Source organism: Anolis sagrei, chromosome 7 (genome assembly GCF_037176765.1).
Source record: "Anolis sagrei isolate rAnoSag1 chromosome 7, rAnoSag1.mat, whole genome shotgun sequence".
NCBI classification, from domain to species: Eukaryota; Metazoa; Chordata; class Lepidosauria; order Squamata; family Dactyloidae; genus Anolis; species Anolis sagrei.
Window position 1 is genome coordinate 939,978 of NC_090027.1, and position 19,699 is coordinate 959,676.

The 19,699-nt window shown below is 46.6% G+C and overlaps 1 protein-coding gene across 1 annotated transcript in view; it reads right to left on the reverse strand.

Annotated features, from left to right (window-relative positions):
* The window catches only part of SORBS3 (sorbin and SH3 domain containing 3), a 93,010-nt gene that overhangs the window by 13,331 nt on the left and 59,980 nt on the right, over window positions 1-19,699 (reverse strand). The window contains exons 12-16 of the mRNA XM_067470618.1: window positions 19,079-19,164; window positions 14,532-14,578; window positions 12,065-12,179; window positions 8,476-8,601; window positions 436-912 (exon numbers count right to left, since the gene is read on the reverse strand). Coding sequence (XP_067326719.1) covers window positions 436-912; window positions 8,476-8,601; window positions 12,065-12,179; window positions 14,532-14,578; window positions 19,079-19,164 — 851 coding nt within the window. The remainder of the gene's footprint in view (window positions 1-435; window positions 913-8,475; window positions 8,602-12,064; window positions 12,180-14,531; window positions 14,579-19,078; window positions 19,165-19,699) is intronic.

Sequence of the window (19,699 nt, forward strand, 5' to 3'; positions counted from 1 at the left end):
CTTCATCTGAGTCATTAATAGAGATGTTGAAGAGCATGAAGCAAGGCACATTGAATAAATGCAAATTATGCTTATCTGCCCAGTTGGCATCGTTCATTTGAATGCAGAAATGGAATCTTTTTTGCCCCTCGGGAGTTTCCAAGAGCAGATGTGTCTTTCAAGAAGGACTTCATGTCCTCATCTGCCGCTTCACGGGAGGTCTTGCACCCATCCCCTGCGCTCTTGGGCGCCCAGTCCCACAGCAGAACCCTATGGCTTGGGTGCATATCTTGGCGTCATAGGTACATTATGCCCTGGTTCTGTTGATGAAGGAATTGGCCTTGGGTCTTCTCCACACTCCCTGCCAAGCTCCACCTGGGAGACATTGGTGGAGAGGTAAGCTGGGAAAAGGGAGTGAAGATGAGCCTGAAGGAAAGAGAGTGGGGAGGAACTCACCTGCTGTGGGAAGGCAGGTCGGGACTGGGGAGTCGAAAGAGGGAAAGCGGCCCGTGGGGGGTCTTGCGTCGGGACGGAAGAGTGGATGCTGGAAGCGCTTTGGTTCAGGAGACTGCCGGAAGCGGCTCTCGGGGAGCTCTGGGGTCTGTGGGGCACGGCCTCGGCATGCTGTAACTTGGGGGACATGGAGAAAGTGAAGCCCAAGTGACCGGATGAGGAGACGTCTGCGGCCGAAGAGCCCAAAGGCGAGGCGTCCGACTGCCACCTGCTGCCGGCATTGGCTGAATGCAGCTGGGACGGCGAGGTTGAACGTGCCCGGAGGCTTGGAGAAGGGAAGTCGGACTCCGAGTTCTTGACTCTCGGCTCCTTCAACACCTGAACGTAGTTGGCGGGGAAAATGCCCTGGCGGCTAGTGCCCGAGATGCGCCCTTCATACCAGTTTCCATCCACTCTGCGGATAAGGCAGATGTGTTCTCCCTGGAGGCCAAAGAGAGAAGGAAAGGTGAGGAGATCCCATGGACACAACATCCTTGGATACAGGTCTGGTGAGCCATTCCCTGCCTCATAGAATCCTAGAAGAGTTGGAAGAGACCTCCTGGGCCATCATCCAGCCCAACCCCATTCTGCCAAGAAGCAGGAATATTGCATTCAAAGCACACCTGACAGATGGCCATCCAGCCTCATAGAATCCAAGAGTTGGAAGAGACCTCCTGGGCCATCATCCAGTCCAATCCCATTCTGCCAAGAAGCAGGAATATTGCATTCAAATCACCCCTGACAGATGGCCACCCAGCCTCATAGAATCCAAGAGTTGGAAGAGACCTCCTGGGCCACCATCCAGTCCAACCCCATTCTGCCAAGAAGCAGGAATATTGCATTCAAATCACCCCTGACAGATGGCCACCCAGCCTCATAGAATCCAAGAGTTGGAAGAGACCTCCTGGGCCATCATCCAGTCCAACCCCATTCTGCCAAGAAGCAGGAATATTGCATTCAAAGCACCCCTGACAGATGGCCATCCAGCCTCTGCTTAAAAGCCTCCAAAGAAGGAGCCTCTACCACACTCCAGGGCAGAGAGTTCCACTGCTGAACAGCTCTCAAATAGAATCCTAGAGTTGGAAGAGACCTCCTGGGCCATCCAGTCCAACCCCATTCTGCCAAGAAGCAGGAATATTGCATTCAAAGCACCTCTGACAGATGGCCATCCAAATGGGACGTTGGGCAGCATCAATAGGAATCTATTCTGCCTTGGTCATACCACACCTGGAATCACACTGGGTCCAAATAGCCAATACACCCAAATTAAAAATAAATATTTAAGATCTTTTGTTGTGTTTTTAGATATGAAACAGGTTCAAGCTTCTTAAATTTCATTTACAGTACTTTTTTGAGGTTGGAGCTGGGGGGGGGGGTATTGGTTTTGTCACTTGGGAGTTGTAGTTGCTGAGATTTATAGTTCACCTACAATCAAAGAGCATTCTGAACTCCACCAACAATGGAATTGAACCAAACTTGGCACACAGAACTCCCATGACCACAGAAAATACTGGAAGGGTTTGATGGGCATTGACCTTGAGTTTTGGAGTTGTAGTTCACCTACATCCAGACAGCACTGTGGACTCAAACAATCATGCATCTCGACCACAAATCCTCAATGTGCCCAAATGTGGACACTGATGGAGTTTGGGAAAAATAGACCTTGACATTTGGGAGTTGTAGTTGCTGGGATTTATAGTTCACCTACAATCAAAGACCATTATGAACTCCACCAACGATGGAATTGAACCAAATTTGGCACACAGAACTCCCATGAGCAACAGAAAATACTAGAAGGGTTTGGTGGGCATTGACCTTGAGTTTTAGAGCTGTAGTTCACCTACATCCAGAGAGCACTGTGGACTCAAACAATGATGGATCTGGGCCAAACTTGGCATGAATATGCCCAAATGTAAACATTGATGGAGTCTGGGGGAAAAGAGACCTTGACATTTGGGAGTTGTAGTTGCTGGGATTTATAGTTCACCTCCAATGAAAGAGCATTCTGAACCCCACAAAAGATATAATTGGGCCAGACTTCCCATGCAGAACCCCCATGACCAACAGAAACTACTGTGTTGTTGTAGGTTTTTCCGGGCTATATGGCCATGTTCTAGAGGCATTTTCTCCTGACGTTTCGCCTGCATCTATGGGGGTCACACAGGGTTGTCAGAGGGGCTGCCAAAGATCATCAGAAAACACAATAGTTTCTCACTATTTCTGAGGATGCTTGCCATAGATGCAGGCGAAATGCAAAATGCAGCTACATTTTGCTCTAGGCAAAATGTAGCTGCATGGATTTGTGTGACTTTTTGTCCTTTCACTTCTTTAGAAGACGGGATTTAGTAAGCTCGTGAGCTCCAGGGCCTTTTCTGTCAAGAATGTATTTCTTTAACTTCAATAAATACTCTTGCACCTAAAGTTCCGAGCCTGCAATCCTGTGACATCCTAAGGAAGAGAAGCTTACCCCAACTCACTCACTACTAGTAAGTTTCTGATTGTTATAAAGTTTACTTCTGGTACTATGCTATTTTTATGGTGCAATCCCCCCAAGGGAGGGAGATTCCACCATAAATATAGCTCACCTCCCTCCAGGGAGCACTGTGGATTCAAACAGTGATGCATCTGGGCCAAACTTGGCACGAATCCTCCATTTCCACCAATCCCCCCCTTCACTCGAGGCACAATTGTGCCACCTGGATGCACCTGCCAAGGTTTTCCTCCCAGCCAACTTTGTCCTGCCTCGCTTGTTTGTCTCGTTCCACCCCTTTGCCAAGTTTAACAACCACACCCCAAGCTAATCCTTTCCGTGATCAATACAAAAGAGTTGACGTCTTCCTTTCTCTCTCTTGCTTCGGAGAAGTGGCCAGTTCGGCTGGTCCAGAATGACGCAACCAGGCCAGTGACAAAAACCACAAAACTTCCCTTTTGCAATAGTTTCACTGAGCGCCAGTCTTTTTCCAGGCACAGTTATTACGACCTGTAATGCCCTCAACAACTCACGACTGGGCCATTTTAAAATTAAACTACCTGTCCCCTGCCACACGTTGCTGTGGCCCAGTCTGGTGATCTGGAAAATAACTGTAGGTGAACTATAAATCCCAGTAACTACAACTCCCAAATGGCAAGGTCTATTTCCCCCAAGCTCCATCTGTATTCCTAGTTGGGCATACGGATTAATCATGCCAAGTTTGGTCCAGGTCCATTATTGTTTGAGTCCACAGTGCTCTCTGGATGTAGGTGAACTACAACTCCCAAACTCAACGTCCATGCCCACCAAACCCTTCTAGTATTTTCTCTTGGTCATGGGAGTCCTGTGCGCCATGTTTGGTTCAATTCCCTCGTTGGTGGAGTTCAGAATGCTCTTGGATTGTATGTGAACTATAAATCCCATTAACTACAAATCCCAAATGCCAAGGTCTATTTCCCACAAACTTCATCTGTGTTTATATTTGGGCATATGGAATATTTGTGCCAAGTTTGATCCAGATCCATCAGTGTTTTGAGTCCACAATGCTCTCTGGATGGAGGTGAACTAGAACTCCAGAACTCAAGGTCAATGCCCACCAAACCCTTCTAGTATTTTGTCTTGGTCATGGAAGTCCTGTGTGCCACGTTTGGTTCAATTCCATCATTGGTGGAGTTCAGAATGCTCTTTGATTGTATGTGAACTATAAATCCCAGCAACAACAATTCCCAAATGACAAAATCAATTTTTGAGTGGAGGACATACATTGGACTGTTAGGTGTCTTGTGTCCAAATGTGGCAGCAATTCCCCCAGTGGTTTTTGAGTTATGTTAACCCCACAAATGAACATTACATTTTTATTGATATAGATTCCAGGGGAGATCCAGCATGGTGCCGTGGTTTGAGCATTGCACTCTGACTTGATTTTAGGAGGCTAAGAACCCGGTGAACTATGTCGGAGCGCCTTCTTCACGGGAATTCTGTAACACGTGAAACAGTTCAAAGTGATTCATGTAATTCCAAATCCCGAAGGAACTCTCCTTTCCCTGGAAAACAGAACCATGTGTGACTGTATGTATTGGGGATGCACTCCTTCACACGGGCAAAAACTGCTGAGATAGCATTGCTGGGAGGCTGCAGAGTCCAAGGAGGAGGCGCAAGGACGTCTGCTGGGAGTCAGAAAGGCACATCTGGAGTTCATACTGTGCAGAAAACATACTTCTCTCTCCTAACAGATTTGGAGCTGGAAAGTTACTTTTTAATTTTTAATCCATTTACTAAGCTTTGGTATTCCAGGGTAGGATTAAACTCAGGGTAAAATGCATGGGATGTGTTTTCAATGGATTGAATAATTTATCTGTCTGGTGATGTCATTTTGCACTGTTTATTTTATTACTTTGTGTATTTTGTTGTGATGTAACTTTTCTCTTGTTTTGTATTTTATTTTGCTGTTGTGTATGTTTCGGGCTTGTGGGTGAACTACAAATCCCAGCAATTACAACTCCCAAATGTCAAGATTCTATTTCCCCCAAATGTCGCAAGTGTCCACATTTGGGCATATTTAGTATTCGTGTAGAGTTTGGTCCAGATCCATCATTGAGTCCACAGTGCTCTCTGGATGTAGGTGAACTACAACTCCAAAAACAAAAGACACTGCCCACCAAACCCTTTGGGGAGATGGTGGCGGGGTATAAATAAAGATTATTATTAGTATCATTATTAGAAACACAACAAGATGAGTCCACAGCAAACACTCTGCTGGCTGTTGAATTGGATCACACGTCGTACCCTTCCCAAGTGTCTAGGACTGTGTGATGTATCAGCGAACAATGCATGCAGATCCCACAAATATTATTATTATTATTATTATTATTATTATTATTATTATTATTATTAGCTGTCCCCTGCCACGCAATGCTGTGGCTCTCTCTGGTGGTCATGGGGGTTCTGTGTGGGAGGTTTGGTCCAATTCTATCGTTGGTGGGGTTCAGAATGCTGTGTGATTGTAGGTGAACTACAAATCCCAGCAATTACAACTCCCAAATGTCAAGATTCTATTTTCCCCAAACTCCACCAGTGTCCACATTTGGGCATATTTAGTATTCGTGTAGAGTTTGGTCCAGATCCATCATTGTTTGAGTCCACTTCTCTCTGGGTGTAGGTGAACTACAACTCCAAAACCAAAGGACACTGCCCACCAAAACCTTCCAGTATTTTCTGTTGGTCATTTGGGTTCTGTGTCCCAAGATTGGTCCAATTCCATCATTGGTGGAGTTCAGAATGCTCTTTGATTGTAGGTGAACTATAAATCCCAGCAACTACAACTCCCAACTGACAAAATCAAATTTTTTGAGTGAAGGACATATATTGGGTTGTTAGGTGTCTTGTGTCCAAATTTGGTGTCGATTTGTCCAGTGGTTTTTGAGTTCTGTTAATCCCACAAACAAACATTACATTTTTATTTATATAGATTATTATTATTATTATTATTATTATTATTATTATTGATGGCTGTGAGTTTTCTGGGCTGTACAGCTATGTTCCAGAAGCATTCCCTCCTGACGTTTCGCCCACATTTATGGCTGGCATCCTCAGAGTTTGTGAGGTATATTGGAAACTAAGCAAGGGAGAGAAGCCATTGAAATACAAAAACATGGACAATTTCAACAGAAAGAAAGAAAACATGAAAATGAACAAGATCTGGCTACCAGTATTTTTAAAAAAACTCTAAAATCAGGACAGTAAATAAAGAAAAACATTCTGAAAACAGGGGAATTCCAGACAGGAAGCAATCAGGGCCAGCTAACTCTTCCCAACAAAGGACTCCTCCAGGCAGGAATCAGCCAGGCATTGAAGACGCAAGGCTTTGTAATGTTCATCAAGCTGGCCAACTGCAACATTTACACCTGCCTCCAACAGACAAGAGTTCTTTTTCTCACCCTGGAGATCTATAAACCTCCCTTGCTTGGTTTCCAATATACCTCACAACCTCTGAGGATGCCTGCCATAGATGTGGGCAAAATGTTAGGAGAGAATGCTTCTGGAACATGGCCAGACAGACCAGACAAACTCTCAGCAACTCGGTGATTCCGGCCATGAAAGCCTTCGACAACATATTATTTTGGAATGTGTATACTTGGCCTCTGGTTATGATATATTTGAAAAAGCTTAGATTTAGATATGATGTCCTTCAATTGTGGTGCCCAAAAAGGGACACAGTGTGGTTCCAAGTAACGTGGTCTGAGCAAGGCAGAATGGAGCATGGGGAGCATGACTTCCCTGGATCTGGTCACTAGGCTCCTACTGATGCTGCCCAAAATCTCATTGGCTTGTTAAGCTGCCGCATCACATTGTTGCCTCATGTTTAACTTGTTGTCCATGAGGACACCAAGATCTTCTGCTCCGAAAGCTTGGTCCCACAGCCAAGTTTGGACCCTCCTTCTAAAGGAGAGGAGGGAGGGGGCCGACCTGATCTGACCAGGAAGGGAGTTCCATAGCCGGGGAGCCATCACCGAGAAGGCCCTGTCTCTCGTCCCCACCAAACGCGCCTGTGACAATGGTGGGACGGAAAGCGGGGCCTCCCCGGAGGATCTTAATCTCCGTGATGGTTCATAGGGAGACATGCGTTCGGAGAGGTAATTTGGACCGGGGCCGTTTAGGGCTTTCTAGGCCAAAGCCAACACTTTGAATGGTGCCCGGTAGCAAACTGGCAGCCAGTGGAGCTGGCGTAACATGGGAGTTGTATGCTCCCTGTATGCTGCCCCAGTTATTAACCTGGCTGCCTCTCGTTGGACTATTTGAAGCTTCCGAGCAGTCTTCAAAGGCAGCCCCACGTAGAGCCCATTGCAGTAGTCTATACGGAATAAGCCAGCACTTTGAATGATGCCCGGTAGCCAACTGGCAGCCAGTGGAGCTAGCGTAACATGGGAGTTGTATGCTCCCGATATGCCGTCCCAGTTATTAACCTGGCTGCCTCTCATTGGACTATCTGAAGCTTACGAGTATTATTATTATTATTATTATTATTATTATTATTATTATAACTTTATTTGTACCTCGCTAGCATCTCCTGAAGGACTCGATGCGGCTTACAGAGGCCAAGGCCTCAACACAACAACAGCAAACAATAACAATACAATACAAAGCAAAAATTAAAACATAAGCAATGACAAAAACAGTGCAGAGTGCAGAGAGTTTTAACTCTAATAAAGTGCTTCTGGGACACAGTGCTGGGGGTTATCCTATTTTGGGAAGGCACATCGGAATAACCAAGTTTTCAAGTTCTTCCTAAAGACTGCTAACGTGGCTGCTAGTCTAATGTCTTTGGGGAGGGTGTTCTAGAGTCGGGGGGCAACCACAGAAAAGGCCCTGTCCCTTGTCCCCACCAAACGAGCCTGTGACGCAGGTGGGATCGCGAGCAGGGCCTCTCCGGTTGAACGAAGGGAGCGCGTGGGTTCATAAACGGAGATGCGGTTACGCAGGTAGGCAGGTCCCAAAGACAACTCCACATAGAGTGCATTGCAGTAGTCTATCCTAGATGTAATGAGAGCATGGACCTCCATGGCCAAGTCTGACTTCCCAAGGTATGGGCGCAGCTGGCGCACAAGTTTTTACTGTGCGAACGCTCCCCTGGCCACCGCTGCAACCTGGGATTCCAGGCTCAGGGATGAGTCCAGGTCCAGGAGAACTCCCAAGCTGCGAACCTGTGCCTTCAAGGGAAGCGTAACCCCATCCTGCACAGGTTGCAACCCTATAACCTGTTCGGCCTTGTGACTGACCAGGAGGACCTCTGTCTTGTCTGGATTCAACTCCAATTCTCTCGCCCTCATCCAGACCGTCACAGTGGCCAGGATTTGGACAGCCTCCTTAGCATCTGGTGGAAAGGAGTGATGGAGTTGGATGTCATCTGCGTACAGATGCCATCAGACTCCAAAACTCCGGATGATCTCCCCCAGCGGCTGAGCCAGAATCCCTTCCTGAACTGGAACCAAATGCCTGGCCTCCCCGGCTCTTGGCTTTCCACTTATTTTGGGTACCTTCCGAAATGCCAGCTCCACAGGCAGCCCCCCTTTGAAGTTGTACTGTGCCACGGCCTCTCCGTACTCCAGGACCTGGATGGTGGGCGACTTGATAGGCTTGGGGATTTCATTCGGAGACAGGACCTGTTGCAAAAACAAGAAAGAAACAGAAGCATGTATTGGAGTTTCCCCCTGACATTAAGTCCGGTTGTGTCCGACTCTGGTGCTCATCTCTATTGCTAAGCTAAAGAGCCGGCGTAGTCACCTCCGAGGTCATGTGGCCGGCATGACTGCATGGAGCACCCTTACCTTCCATCCAGATTGGTACCTATTGACCTACTCACATTTGCATGTTTTCGAACTGCTAGGTTGAGAGAAGCTGGGGCTGACACTGGGAGCTCACCCTGCTCCCCGGATTTGACTGCATGGAGTACCATTATCTTCCTGTCGGAGTTGTACCTACTGATATACTCATATATGCATGTTTTCGAACTGCTAGGTTGACAGAAGCTGGGGCTGACAGCGGGACCTCATCCCGCTCCCCAGATTCGACTGCATGGAATGCCATTATCTTCCTGTTGGAGCAGTACCTATTGATCTACTCACAATAGAACTGCTAGGCTGACAGAAGCTGGGCTGACTCTGGGAGCTCACCCTGCTCCCCAGATTTGACTGCATGGAGTGCCGTTATCTTCCTGTCAGAGCGATACCTATTGATGTACTCACATTTGCAAGTTTTCGAACTGCTAGGTTGGCAGAAGCTGGGGCTGTCAGCAGGAGCTCACCCCACTCCCCAGATTCGACTGCATGGAATGCCGTTATCTTCCTGTCGGGGTGGTACCTATTGATCTACTCACATTTGCATGTTTTCAAACTGCTAGGTTGGCAGAAGCTGGGGCTGACAGCAGGAGCTCACACTACTCCCTGGATTTGAACTGCCGACCCTTTTAATAGTTTCAGTCTCGTTGTGTTTCGTAATTTGCAGTCTTAATTCAGTTATGTGGGGAGGCTAATTTAACTAATTTACGACAACATAAAACCTTTCAGCAGCGTGCGTAAGAATGGGGAAGTACTCCATCAAATGACTCGGTGTCACAAGTGGACGGTGAAGCGACAACTTCCTCCTGTGGCCGGAATTGAGCATTGCCTCATGAAGCCAGAAAAAGCTGGAATGTTAAATTGCCTCTGTGTGGGTCTATATATATGTTGAATTGTGCCCGGTAGCCAACTGGCAGCCAGTGGAGCTGGCGTAACATGGGAGTTGTATGCTCCCTGTATGCCACCCCAGTTATTAACCTGGCTGCCTCTCGTTGGACTATTTGAAGCTTCCGAGCAGTCTTCAAGGGCAGCCCCATGTAGAGCGCATTGCAGTAGTCTATACGGAATAAGCCAGCACTTTGAATTGTGTCCGGTAGCCAACTGGCAGCCAGTGGAGCCGGCGTAACATGGGAGTTGTGTGCTCCCTGTATGCCGCCCCAGTTATTAACCTGGCTGCCTCTCGTTGGACTATTTGAAGCTTCCGAGCAGTCTTCAAGGGCAGCCCCATGTAGAGCGCATTGCAGTAGTCTATACGGAATAAGCCAGCACTTTGAATTGTGTCCGGTAGCCAACTGGCAGCCAGTGGAGCCGGCGTAACATGGGAGTTGTGTGCTCCCTGTATGCCGCCCCAGTTATTAACCTGGCTGCCTCTTGTTGGACTATTTGAAGCTTCCGAGCAGTCTTCAAGGGCAGCCCCATGTAGAGCGCATTGCAGTAGTCTATACGGAATAAGCCAGCACTTTGAATTGTGTCCGGTAGCCAACTGGCAGCCAGTGGAGCTGGCGTAACATGGGAGTTGTATGCTCCCTGTATGCCGCCCCAGTTATTAATCTGGCTGCCTCTCGTTGGACTATTTGAAGCTTCCGAGCAGTCTTCAAGGGCAGCCCCATGTAGAGCGCATTGCAGTAGTCTATACGGAATAAGCCAGCACTTTGAATTGTGTCCGGTAGCCAACTGGCAGCCAGTGGAGCCGGCGTAACATGGGAGTTGTGTGCTCCCTGTATGCCGCCCCAGTTATTAACCTGGCTGCCTCTTGTTGGACTATTTGAAGCTTCCGAGCAGTCTTCAAGGGCAGCCCCATGTAGAGCGCATTGCAGTAGTCTATACGGAATAAGCCAGCACTTTGAATTGTGTCCGGTAGCCAACTGGCAGCCAGTGGAGCTGGCGTAACATGGGAGTTGTATGCTCCCTGTATGCCGCCCCAGTTATTAATCTGGCTGCCTCTCGTTGGACTATTTGAAGCTTCCGAGCAGTCTTCAAGGGCAGCCCCATGTAGAGCGCATTGCAGTAGTCTATACGGAATAAGCCAGCACTTTGAATTGTGTCCGGTAGCCAACTGGCAGCCAGTGGAGCCGGCGTAACATGGGAGTTGTGTGCTCCCTGTATGCCGCCCCAGTTATTAACCTGGCTGCCTCTTGTTGGACTATTTGAAGCTTCCGAGCAGTCTTCAAGGGCAGCCCCATGTAGAGCGCATTGCAGTAGTCTATACGGAATAAGCCAGCACTTTGAATTGTGTCCGGTAGCCAACTGGCAGCCAGTGGAGCTGGCGTAACATGGGAGTTGTATGCTCCCTGTATGCCGCCCCAGTTATTAATCTGGCTGCCTCTCGTTGGACTATTTGAAGCTTCCGAGCAGTCTTCAAGGGCAGCCCCATGTAGAGCGCATTGCAGTAGTCTATACGGAATAAGCCAGCACTTTGAATTGTGTCCGGTAGCCAACTGGCAGCCAGTGGAGCCGGCGTAACATGGGAGTTGTGTGCTCCCTGTATGCCGCCCCAGTTATTAACCTGGCTGCCTCTTGTTGGACTATTTGAAGCTTCCGAGCAGTCTTCAAGGGCAGCCCCATGTAGAGCGCATTGCAGTAGTCTATACGGAATAAGCCAGCACTTTGAATTGTGTCCGGTAGCCAACTGGCAGCCAGTGGAGCTGGCGTAACATGGGAGTTGTATGCTCCCTGTATGCCGCCCCAGTTATTAATCTGGCTGCCTCTCGTTGGACTATTTGAAGCTTCCGAGCAGTCTTCAAGGGCAGCCCCATGTAGAGCGCATTGCAGTAGTCTATACGGAATGTAACCAGAACATGGACTACCGTGGCCAAGTCAGACTTCCCAACTTATGGGCACAGTTGGTGGACAAGTTTTAACTGTGCAAATGCTCCCCTGGTCAACGACGAAACCTGAGATCCCAGGCTCAGCGATGAGTCCAGGATCACACCCAAGCTGCGCACCTGTGTCTTCAGGGGGAGTGTCACCCCATCACTAAACAACAAAACAGAATCACTGACACAGCTGAGCAAAACAAAAGAATGCGTGTGACTAGCTGACACTGGGTGGCATGGGTACATGACACGTGATGTCAATCGCTGCCCTCTGCGCTCGCCCAACATCCTACTTGCTAGCAACGTCCGCACAGCAACACATTAATTAACATATTTTACAATTTCACATGTTTCACAAACCATATTTGAGTTTTTGCGAACCATTGGTTGGGAGCCACGGCTAGGAATGAAGGCTTTTGGGCTGCCCTATCTTCAGCCTTGCAAGCTCCAAGCAGGAAGCCAAGCATGCTCACCTCAATGTAGTTGGCCGGGAAAATGCCCACCCGGCCGTGGTGCTCTCCTTCCAGCCAGTTCTTGTCCACTTCCTTGTGGATGTAGACAATGTCCCCTTTCTGCAAGGTCAGCTCCCTGAAAAGTCAAAGGACGGAATGTCATTGGCACGAAGACTCAATATGCCCAAACGTGAACACTGGTGGAGTTTGCGGAAAATACACGACATTTGGGAGTGGTAGTTGCTGGGATTTATAGTTCACCTACAACAGTGTTTCTCAACCTGGGGGTCGGGACCCCTGGGGTGCTCGCAAGGGGTTTTCAGAGGGGTCACCAAAGCCCATCAGAAAACACAGTTTTTTATGTTGATCATTTGGGTTCTGTGTGAGAACTCTGGCCCAATTCTATCATTGGTGGGGTTCAGAACACTGTTTGCAACATATCATTGTCTTTATTTAGGGGTCCCTTTCAAGTCTATGATACTATATCTCTCTCTGTGTGTATCATATCTATCTATCTATCTATCTATCTCTATGGCTGGATGGCTCTTTGTCAGAAGGGCTTTGATTACGTTTTCTTGCCCTGGTGAAGTGAGCTGGATTGGATGGCCTTAAATATTTTCTGTTGGTCATGGGGGTTCTGTGTGGGAAGTTTGCCCTGATTCTGTCATTGGTGGGGTTCAGAATGCTCTTTGATTGTAGGTGAACTGTGAATCCCAGTGACTACAACTCCCAAATGTCAAGGTCTATTTCCCCCAAACTCCATCTTTGTTCATATTTGAGCATATTGAGTGCATGTGCCAAGTTTGGTCCAGATCCATCATTGTTTGAGTCCACAGTGCTCTCTGGATGTAGGTGAACTACAACTCCCAAACTCAAGGTCAATGCTCACCAAACCCTTCCAGTATTTTCTGTTGGTCATTGGGAGTTCTGTGTGCCAAGTTTGGTTCAATTCCATTGTCGACAGAGTTTAGAACACTCTTTGATTGTAGGTGAACTATAAATCCCAGCAAGTACAACTCCCAAATGCCAAAGTCTATTTTCCCCAAACCCCATCAGTTTTCACAATGGTCATATTGAGTATCCGTGCCAAGTTTGGTCCAGATCAATCATTGTTTGAGCCCACAGTGCTCTCTGCATGTAGGCGAACTACAACTCCCAAACACAAGGTCAATGGCCACCAAATCCTTCCAGTATTTTCTGTTTGTCATGGGAGTTCTGTGTGCCAACTTTGGTTCAATTCCATTGTTGGTGGAGTTCAGAATGCTCTTTGTTTGCAGGTTATCTGTAAATCCCAGCAACTACAACTCCCAAATGACAAAATCAATCCCCCCGCCAACCCCACCAGTATTCAAATTTGGACATACTGGATATTAGTGCCAGATTTGCTCCAGTGAATGAAAGTACATCCTGCAGATCATTATTTACATGGCGATTCATAATGTTAGGGTTATGGTTGGGGGTCACCACAACATGAGGAACTGTATTAAGGGGTCGCAGCATTAGGAAGGTGGAGAACCACTGACCTACAATCACAGAGCATTCTGAACCCCACCAATGATGGACTTGAACCAATATTGGCACACCAAACTCCCAAGTCCAACAGAAAATACTGGAAGGGTTTGGTGGGCATTGACCTTGAGTTTGGGAGTTGTAGTTCACCTGCATCCAGAGAGCACTGTGGACTCAAACAATGAAGGATTTGGACCAAACTTGGCATGAGTACTCTATATGCCCAAACGTTAAAACTGGTGGAGTTATGGGAAAATAGATGTTGACATTTGGGAGTTGTAGTTGCTGGGATTTATAGTTCACCTACAATCACAGAGCATTCTGAACCCCACCAATGATGGACTTGAACCAATATTGGCACACCAAACTCCCAAGTCCAACAGAAAATACTGGAAGGGTTTGGTGGAAATTGACCTTGAGTTTGGGAGTTGTAGTTCACCTGCATCCAGAGAGCACTGTGGACTCAAACAATGAAGGATTTGGACCAAACTTGGCATGAGTACTCTATATGCCCAAACGTTAACACTGGTGGAGTTATGGGAAAATAGACGTAGGTGAACTATAAATCCCAGCAACTCCAACTCCCAAATGACAAAATCATAATTTTTGAGTGATGGTCATTCCTTATATTGTGAGACATTTTGTTGCCAAATTAGATGTGATTTCGTTCATTGGTCCTTTTGTTTTTAAGGTACTCATTATGCACAGAACATTTATATAGATAGATAGATAGATAGATAGATAGATAGATAGATAGATAGATAGATTAAATAAATAATGGCCATCTGTCAGGGGTGATTTGAATGTATTATTTCTGCTTCTTGGCAGAATGGGGTTGGACTGGATGGCCCATGAGGTCTCTTCCAACTCTTTGATTCTATGATTCTATTATTATTATTATTATTATCCTTTGAGTCGCCCTCCTGCGGACACATTCCCAAAGCGTTGAGTAAAAAGAAGGACAGCGAACGTTCCTTACTTTGGCGACTCCGCCTGGAAATCGAATCTGAGCCGAGCTGCTTTCATCTGGGAAAAAGAGGAGAAAACGGGGTTAAAAAACGGGACGTGCCATTACGATATTGAATTGCAAACCTTTTAGAGGGAGACCCGGGCAAGCGGCCAGAACAGGCCCAGGGACAAAACAAGGCACTCAACAAAGAACAACAGAAGACTGAAAAGCCTTCGCTCGGATCTCGGGACGCCTCGAAGGAACAAGATCCGCCGGCCTCAGAAAGGAAGCGGGATTCGGATCAACGAGAACAAAGACCTCGAGGCATTTCTTGCGGCTAATTCGCCCCTTTACCTTTGGCACCGTTCATGCGCCAGTTCTGCATGAATATACATTCCCAGTAACCGTTCACGCGCCAGTTCTGCATGAATATACATTCCCAGTAACCGTTCATGCGCCAGTTCTGCATGAATATACATTCCCAGTAACCGTTCATGCGCCAGTTCTGCATGAATATACATTCCCAGTAACCGTTCATGCGCCAGTTCTGCATGAATATACATTCCCAGTAACCGTTCATGCGCCAGTTCTGCATGAATATACATTCCCAGTAACGGGAGACTGGCGCTGAACACATTCCGAGGAGAATCATCTGGAATTCTCTTCCACTGAGCCTCACTTCCGGAAAGAAATAATCATACATACATGGGACTCCGAAAGCGGTTCGGAAAACATTATATATCAGGAGAAATGCCTCTAGAACATGGCCCTATAGCCCGAAAAAACCCACAAGAACCTAGTGATTCCAGCCATGAAAGCCTTCGACAAGACATTATATATCGGTGTTTCTCAACCTGGGGATTGGGAGACTTCAGGGGGTGGCGATAGGAGTTGCAAAGACTATCGGGAAACACACATTTCTGATGGCCTTAGGAACCCCTTTGGCAGAGAAGGATGAAGATCTCTCTGCCCGTCCTTCTCTTCCACTTTGGTGTCGGTGAACTACAACTTCCAGAATTCTAAAACAGCCCCCACAACCTCACCAGTATTCAATGTTGTCCCTGTAGGTAGTGTGCCAAGTTTAGTGCAGATCCATTGCGGGCTGGATGCAGAGTGCTCTTTGATTGTAGGGGAACTATAAATCCCAGTAACTACGACTCCTAAATGTCAAGGTCTATTTTCTCCCAACTCCACCAGTGTTTACATTTGGGCATATTGAGTATTCATGCTAAGTTTGGTCCAAATCCATCATTGTTTGAGTCCACAGTGGTCTCTGAATGTAGGTGAACTACAACTCCAAAACTCAAGGTCAATGCCCACAACACCCTTCCAGCACTTTCTGTTGGTCATGGGATTTCTTTGTGCCAAGTTTGATTCAATTCCATCATTGGTGGGGTTCAGAATGCTCTTTGATTGTAGGGGAACTATAAATCCCAGCAACCACAACTCCCAAATGTCAAGGTCTATTTTCCCCAAACTTCACCAGTGTTCACATTTGGGCATATTGAAGATCTGTGCCAAGTTTGGTCCAGATTTATCATTGTTTGAGTCCACAATGCTCTCTGGACGTAAGTGAACTACAACTTCCAAAAACAAGTTCAATGCCCACCAAACACTTCCAGTATTTTCTATTGGTCCTGGGAGTTCTGTGTGCCAAGTTTGATTCAATTCCATCATTGGTGGGGTTCAGAATGCTCTTTAATTGAAGGTGAACTATAAATCCCAGCAACTACAACTCCCAAATGACAAAATCAATCCCCTTCCCAACCCCACCAGTATTCAAATTTGGGCGTATCAGGTATTTGTGCCAAATTTGGTCTAGAGAATGAGAATACATCCTGCATCTCAGATATTTATGATACATTATGATACAAAACAGTAGCAAAATTAGTTCCAAAGTAGCAACGAACATAATGTTATGTTTGTGGGTCACCACAACGTAAGGAACCTCTATTCAGGGGCCGTGGAATTAGGAAGGTGGAGAAACACTGGTGTAGAAAATTCACACTAAAGTAAGCATCTGCGCCATTCCCAAAAGGAAGAATTTGCTCACTTGTTAAGTTAAAGCCAGTTAATGATTTCCTCGCCAAAAGCGTTTGCATGAACCTGACCTGTTACACAGCTTAGTAAATATATGCTGACTTGTAACAGACTTCAATGTTAAACATATACGGAGGCGGAAGATACACTTCTCAAAAGTTTGACTGTGCAAAAGTTTATCTTCTACCTACATATATTGGTTGTGGGGGGAGATTGATTTTTTGATTTGGGAGTTGTAGTTGCTGGGATTTATAGTTCACCTACAATCAAAGAGCATTCTGAACTTCACCAACAATGGTGGGCACTGACCTTGAGTTTTGGAGTTGTAGTTCACCTACATCCAGAGACCACTGTGGACTCAAACAATGATGGATCTGGACCAAACCTGGCACAGATACTCAATATGCCCAAATGTGAACACTGGTGGAGTACGGGGAAGATGGACCTAGACATTTAGGAGTTGTAGTTGCTGGGATTTATAGTTCACCTACAATCAAAGAGCATTCTGAACCCCACCAACAAAAGAACCAATGAACAAAATCACACCAAATTTGGCAACAAAATGTCTCACAATATAAGGAATGACCATCACTCAAAAATTATGATTTTGTCATTTGGGAGTTGGAGTTGCTGGGATTTATAGTTCACCTACAATCAAAGAGCATTCTGAACCCCACCAACAATGGAACTGAACCAATCTTGGCACAAAGAACTCCCATGACCAAAAATACTGGAAGAGTTTGGTGGGTATTGAACTTGTTTTTGGGAGTTGTAGTTCACCTACATCTGGAGACCACTGTGGACTCAAACAATGATGGATCAGGGCCAAACTTGGCACCAATACTCAATATGCCCAAATGTGAACACTAATGGAGTACGGGAAAGATAGACCTGGACATTTGGGAGTTGTAGTTGCTGGGATTTATAGTTCACCTACAATCAAAGAGCATTCTGAACCCCACCAATGATGGAATTGAACCAAACTTGGTACAAAGAACTCCCATGACCAAAAATACTGGAAGAGTTTGGTGGGCATTGAACTTGTTTTTGGGAGTTGTAGTTCACCTACATTCGAGAGCACTGTGGACTTAAACAATGATGGATCTGGACCAAACTTGGGATAAATACTCAATATGCCCAAAGATGAACACAGATGGAGTTTGAGGAAAATAGACCTTGACATTTGGGAGTTGTAGTTGCTGGGATTTATAGTTCACCTACAATCAAAGAGCATTCTGAACCCCACCAACGATGGAATGGCACACAGTTATCCCATGACCAACAGAAAATACTGGAAGGGTTTGGTGGGCATTGACCTTGAGTTTGGGAGTTGTAGTTCACCTACATCCAGAGAGCACTGTGGACACTAACAGTGATGGATCTGGACCAAAACTGGCACAAATACTCAATATGCCCAAATATGAATGCTGGTAGAGTTTGGGGAAAATAAAGATTGAGATTTGGGAGTTGTAGTTTCCGGGATGTATAGTTCACCTACAATCAAAGAGCATTCTGAGTGCCACCAACGACAGAACTGAACTAATCTTGGGCACACAGAACTCCCATAACCAACTGGAAGAGTTTGGTGGGCAGTGACCTTGAGTTTTGGAGTTGTAGTTCACCTTCATCCAGAGAGCAGAAAGAGGGCTTTTGGTGGGAGGATTCACCGTCTGTTTCCAAAAACAAAGAGAAGAGCAGGCAGAGAGATCTTCAGCCTTTTCTGCCAAAGGGGTTCCTATGACCATAAGAAATATACAGTTTCTGATGGTCTTTGGCGACCCCTCTGAAACCCCCTTGTGACCCCCAGGTTGAGAAACCCTGTTATAGTGCTATTATTTCACTTTAACTACAGAATCCTGGGACTTGCAGTTTGGATAACTCCCATGACTCGATAGCATTGTCTCATGAGAGTTGTAGTTTTGCAAGGTCTTTAGTCTTCTCTGCCGAAGTGTATTGATTAGTGCTGGTGCCTCGCCAAACTACAACTCCCATGATTCCATAGCATTGTCTCATGGGAGCTGTAGTTTTGCAAGGCCTTTAACCTTCTCTGCCGAAGTGTATTGATTAGTGCTGGTGCCTCGCCAAACTACAACTCCCATGACTCCATAGCATTGTCTCATGGGAGCTGTAGTTTTGCAAGGCCTTTAGCCTTCTCTGCCGAAGTGTATTGATTAGTGCTGGTGCCTCGCCAAACTACAACTCCCATGATTCCATAGCATTGTCTCATGGGAGCTGTAGTTTTGCAAGGCCTTTAGCCTTCTCTGCCGAAGTGTATTGATTAGTGCTGGTGCCTCGCCAAACTACAACTCCCATGATTCCATAGCATTGTCTCATGGGAGCTGTAGTTTTGCAAGGCCTTTAGCCTTCTCTGCCGAAGTGTATTGATTAGTGCTGGTGCCTCGCCAAACTACAACTCCCATGATTCCATAGCATTGAGCCATGCCAGGTAAAGCAGTACCAAACTGCATTAATGCTACGGCGTAGATGCACCCCAAGGGGTGTTCTTTGCCTCCTCCTGGGAGGAAGCGACTCCTTACCTTCTTCTCGTCTTTCTTTGGGGAACTCTCCAGCAAAACATCTGCAGACTCCAGAAGGAAATTCTGGCCAACGAGCCGGAGCGGATCTGGGCAAAGAATGGAGAGAGAAAGGGAATGGTTTGGGAAAGGCATTCCCCACAAGAAGGAAGGAATGCTCACGTCTCCTGGAAGAGCGGCGGAGGAATGAGTCATGCGGAGAGAAAAGCAGGGCTCAACGTAAGCCAGGACACAATCCCAAAAGCCCGTTTGCAAAGCCAGGATCTCAGAAAGTGGGAAGGAGTGGCTGCCGGTCCTAACAGATTACACACAAACAATGTTCGCAATTAACAAACAGAACTGCAAAATAATAACACAAGCAAAGCACTTCTGCCTCCTTTCGTTGCTACAAGACAAAACTCCACATTGTAGGGTGAATGCACTTTGACGCCACTTAAACTGCCCAGGCTCAATGCTGTGGAATGATGGGAGTTGTAGTTTGGAGAGAACCCAACAGAGAAGGTCAAAGACCTTATAAAACTGTATTGCCGAAGGCTTTCATGGCTGGAATCACTAGGTTCTTGTGGGTTTTTTCGGGCTATAGGGCCATGTTCTAGAGCAGAGGTCAGGAACCTTCGGCCCTCC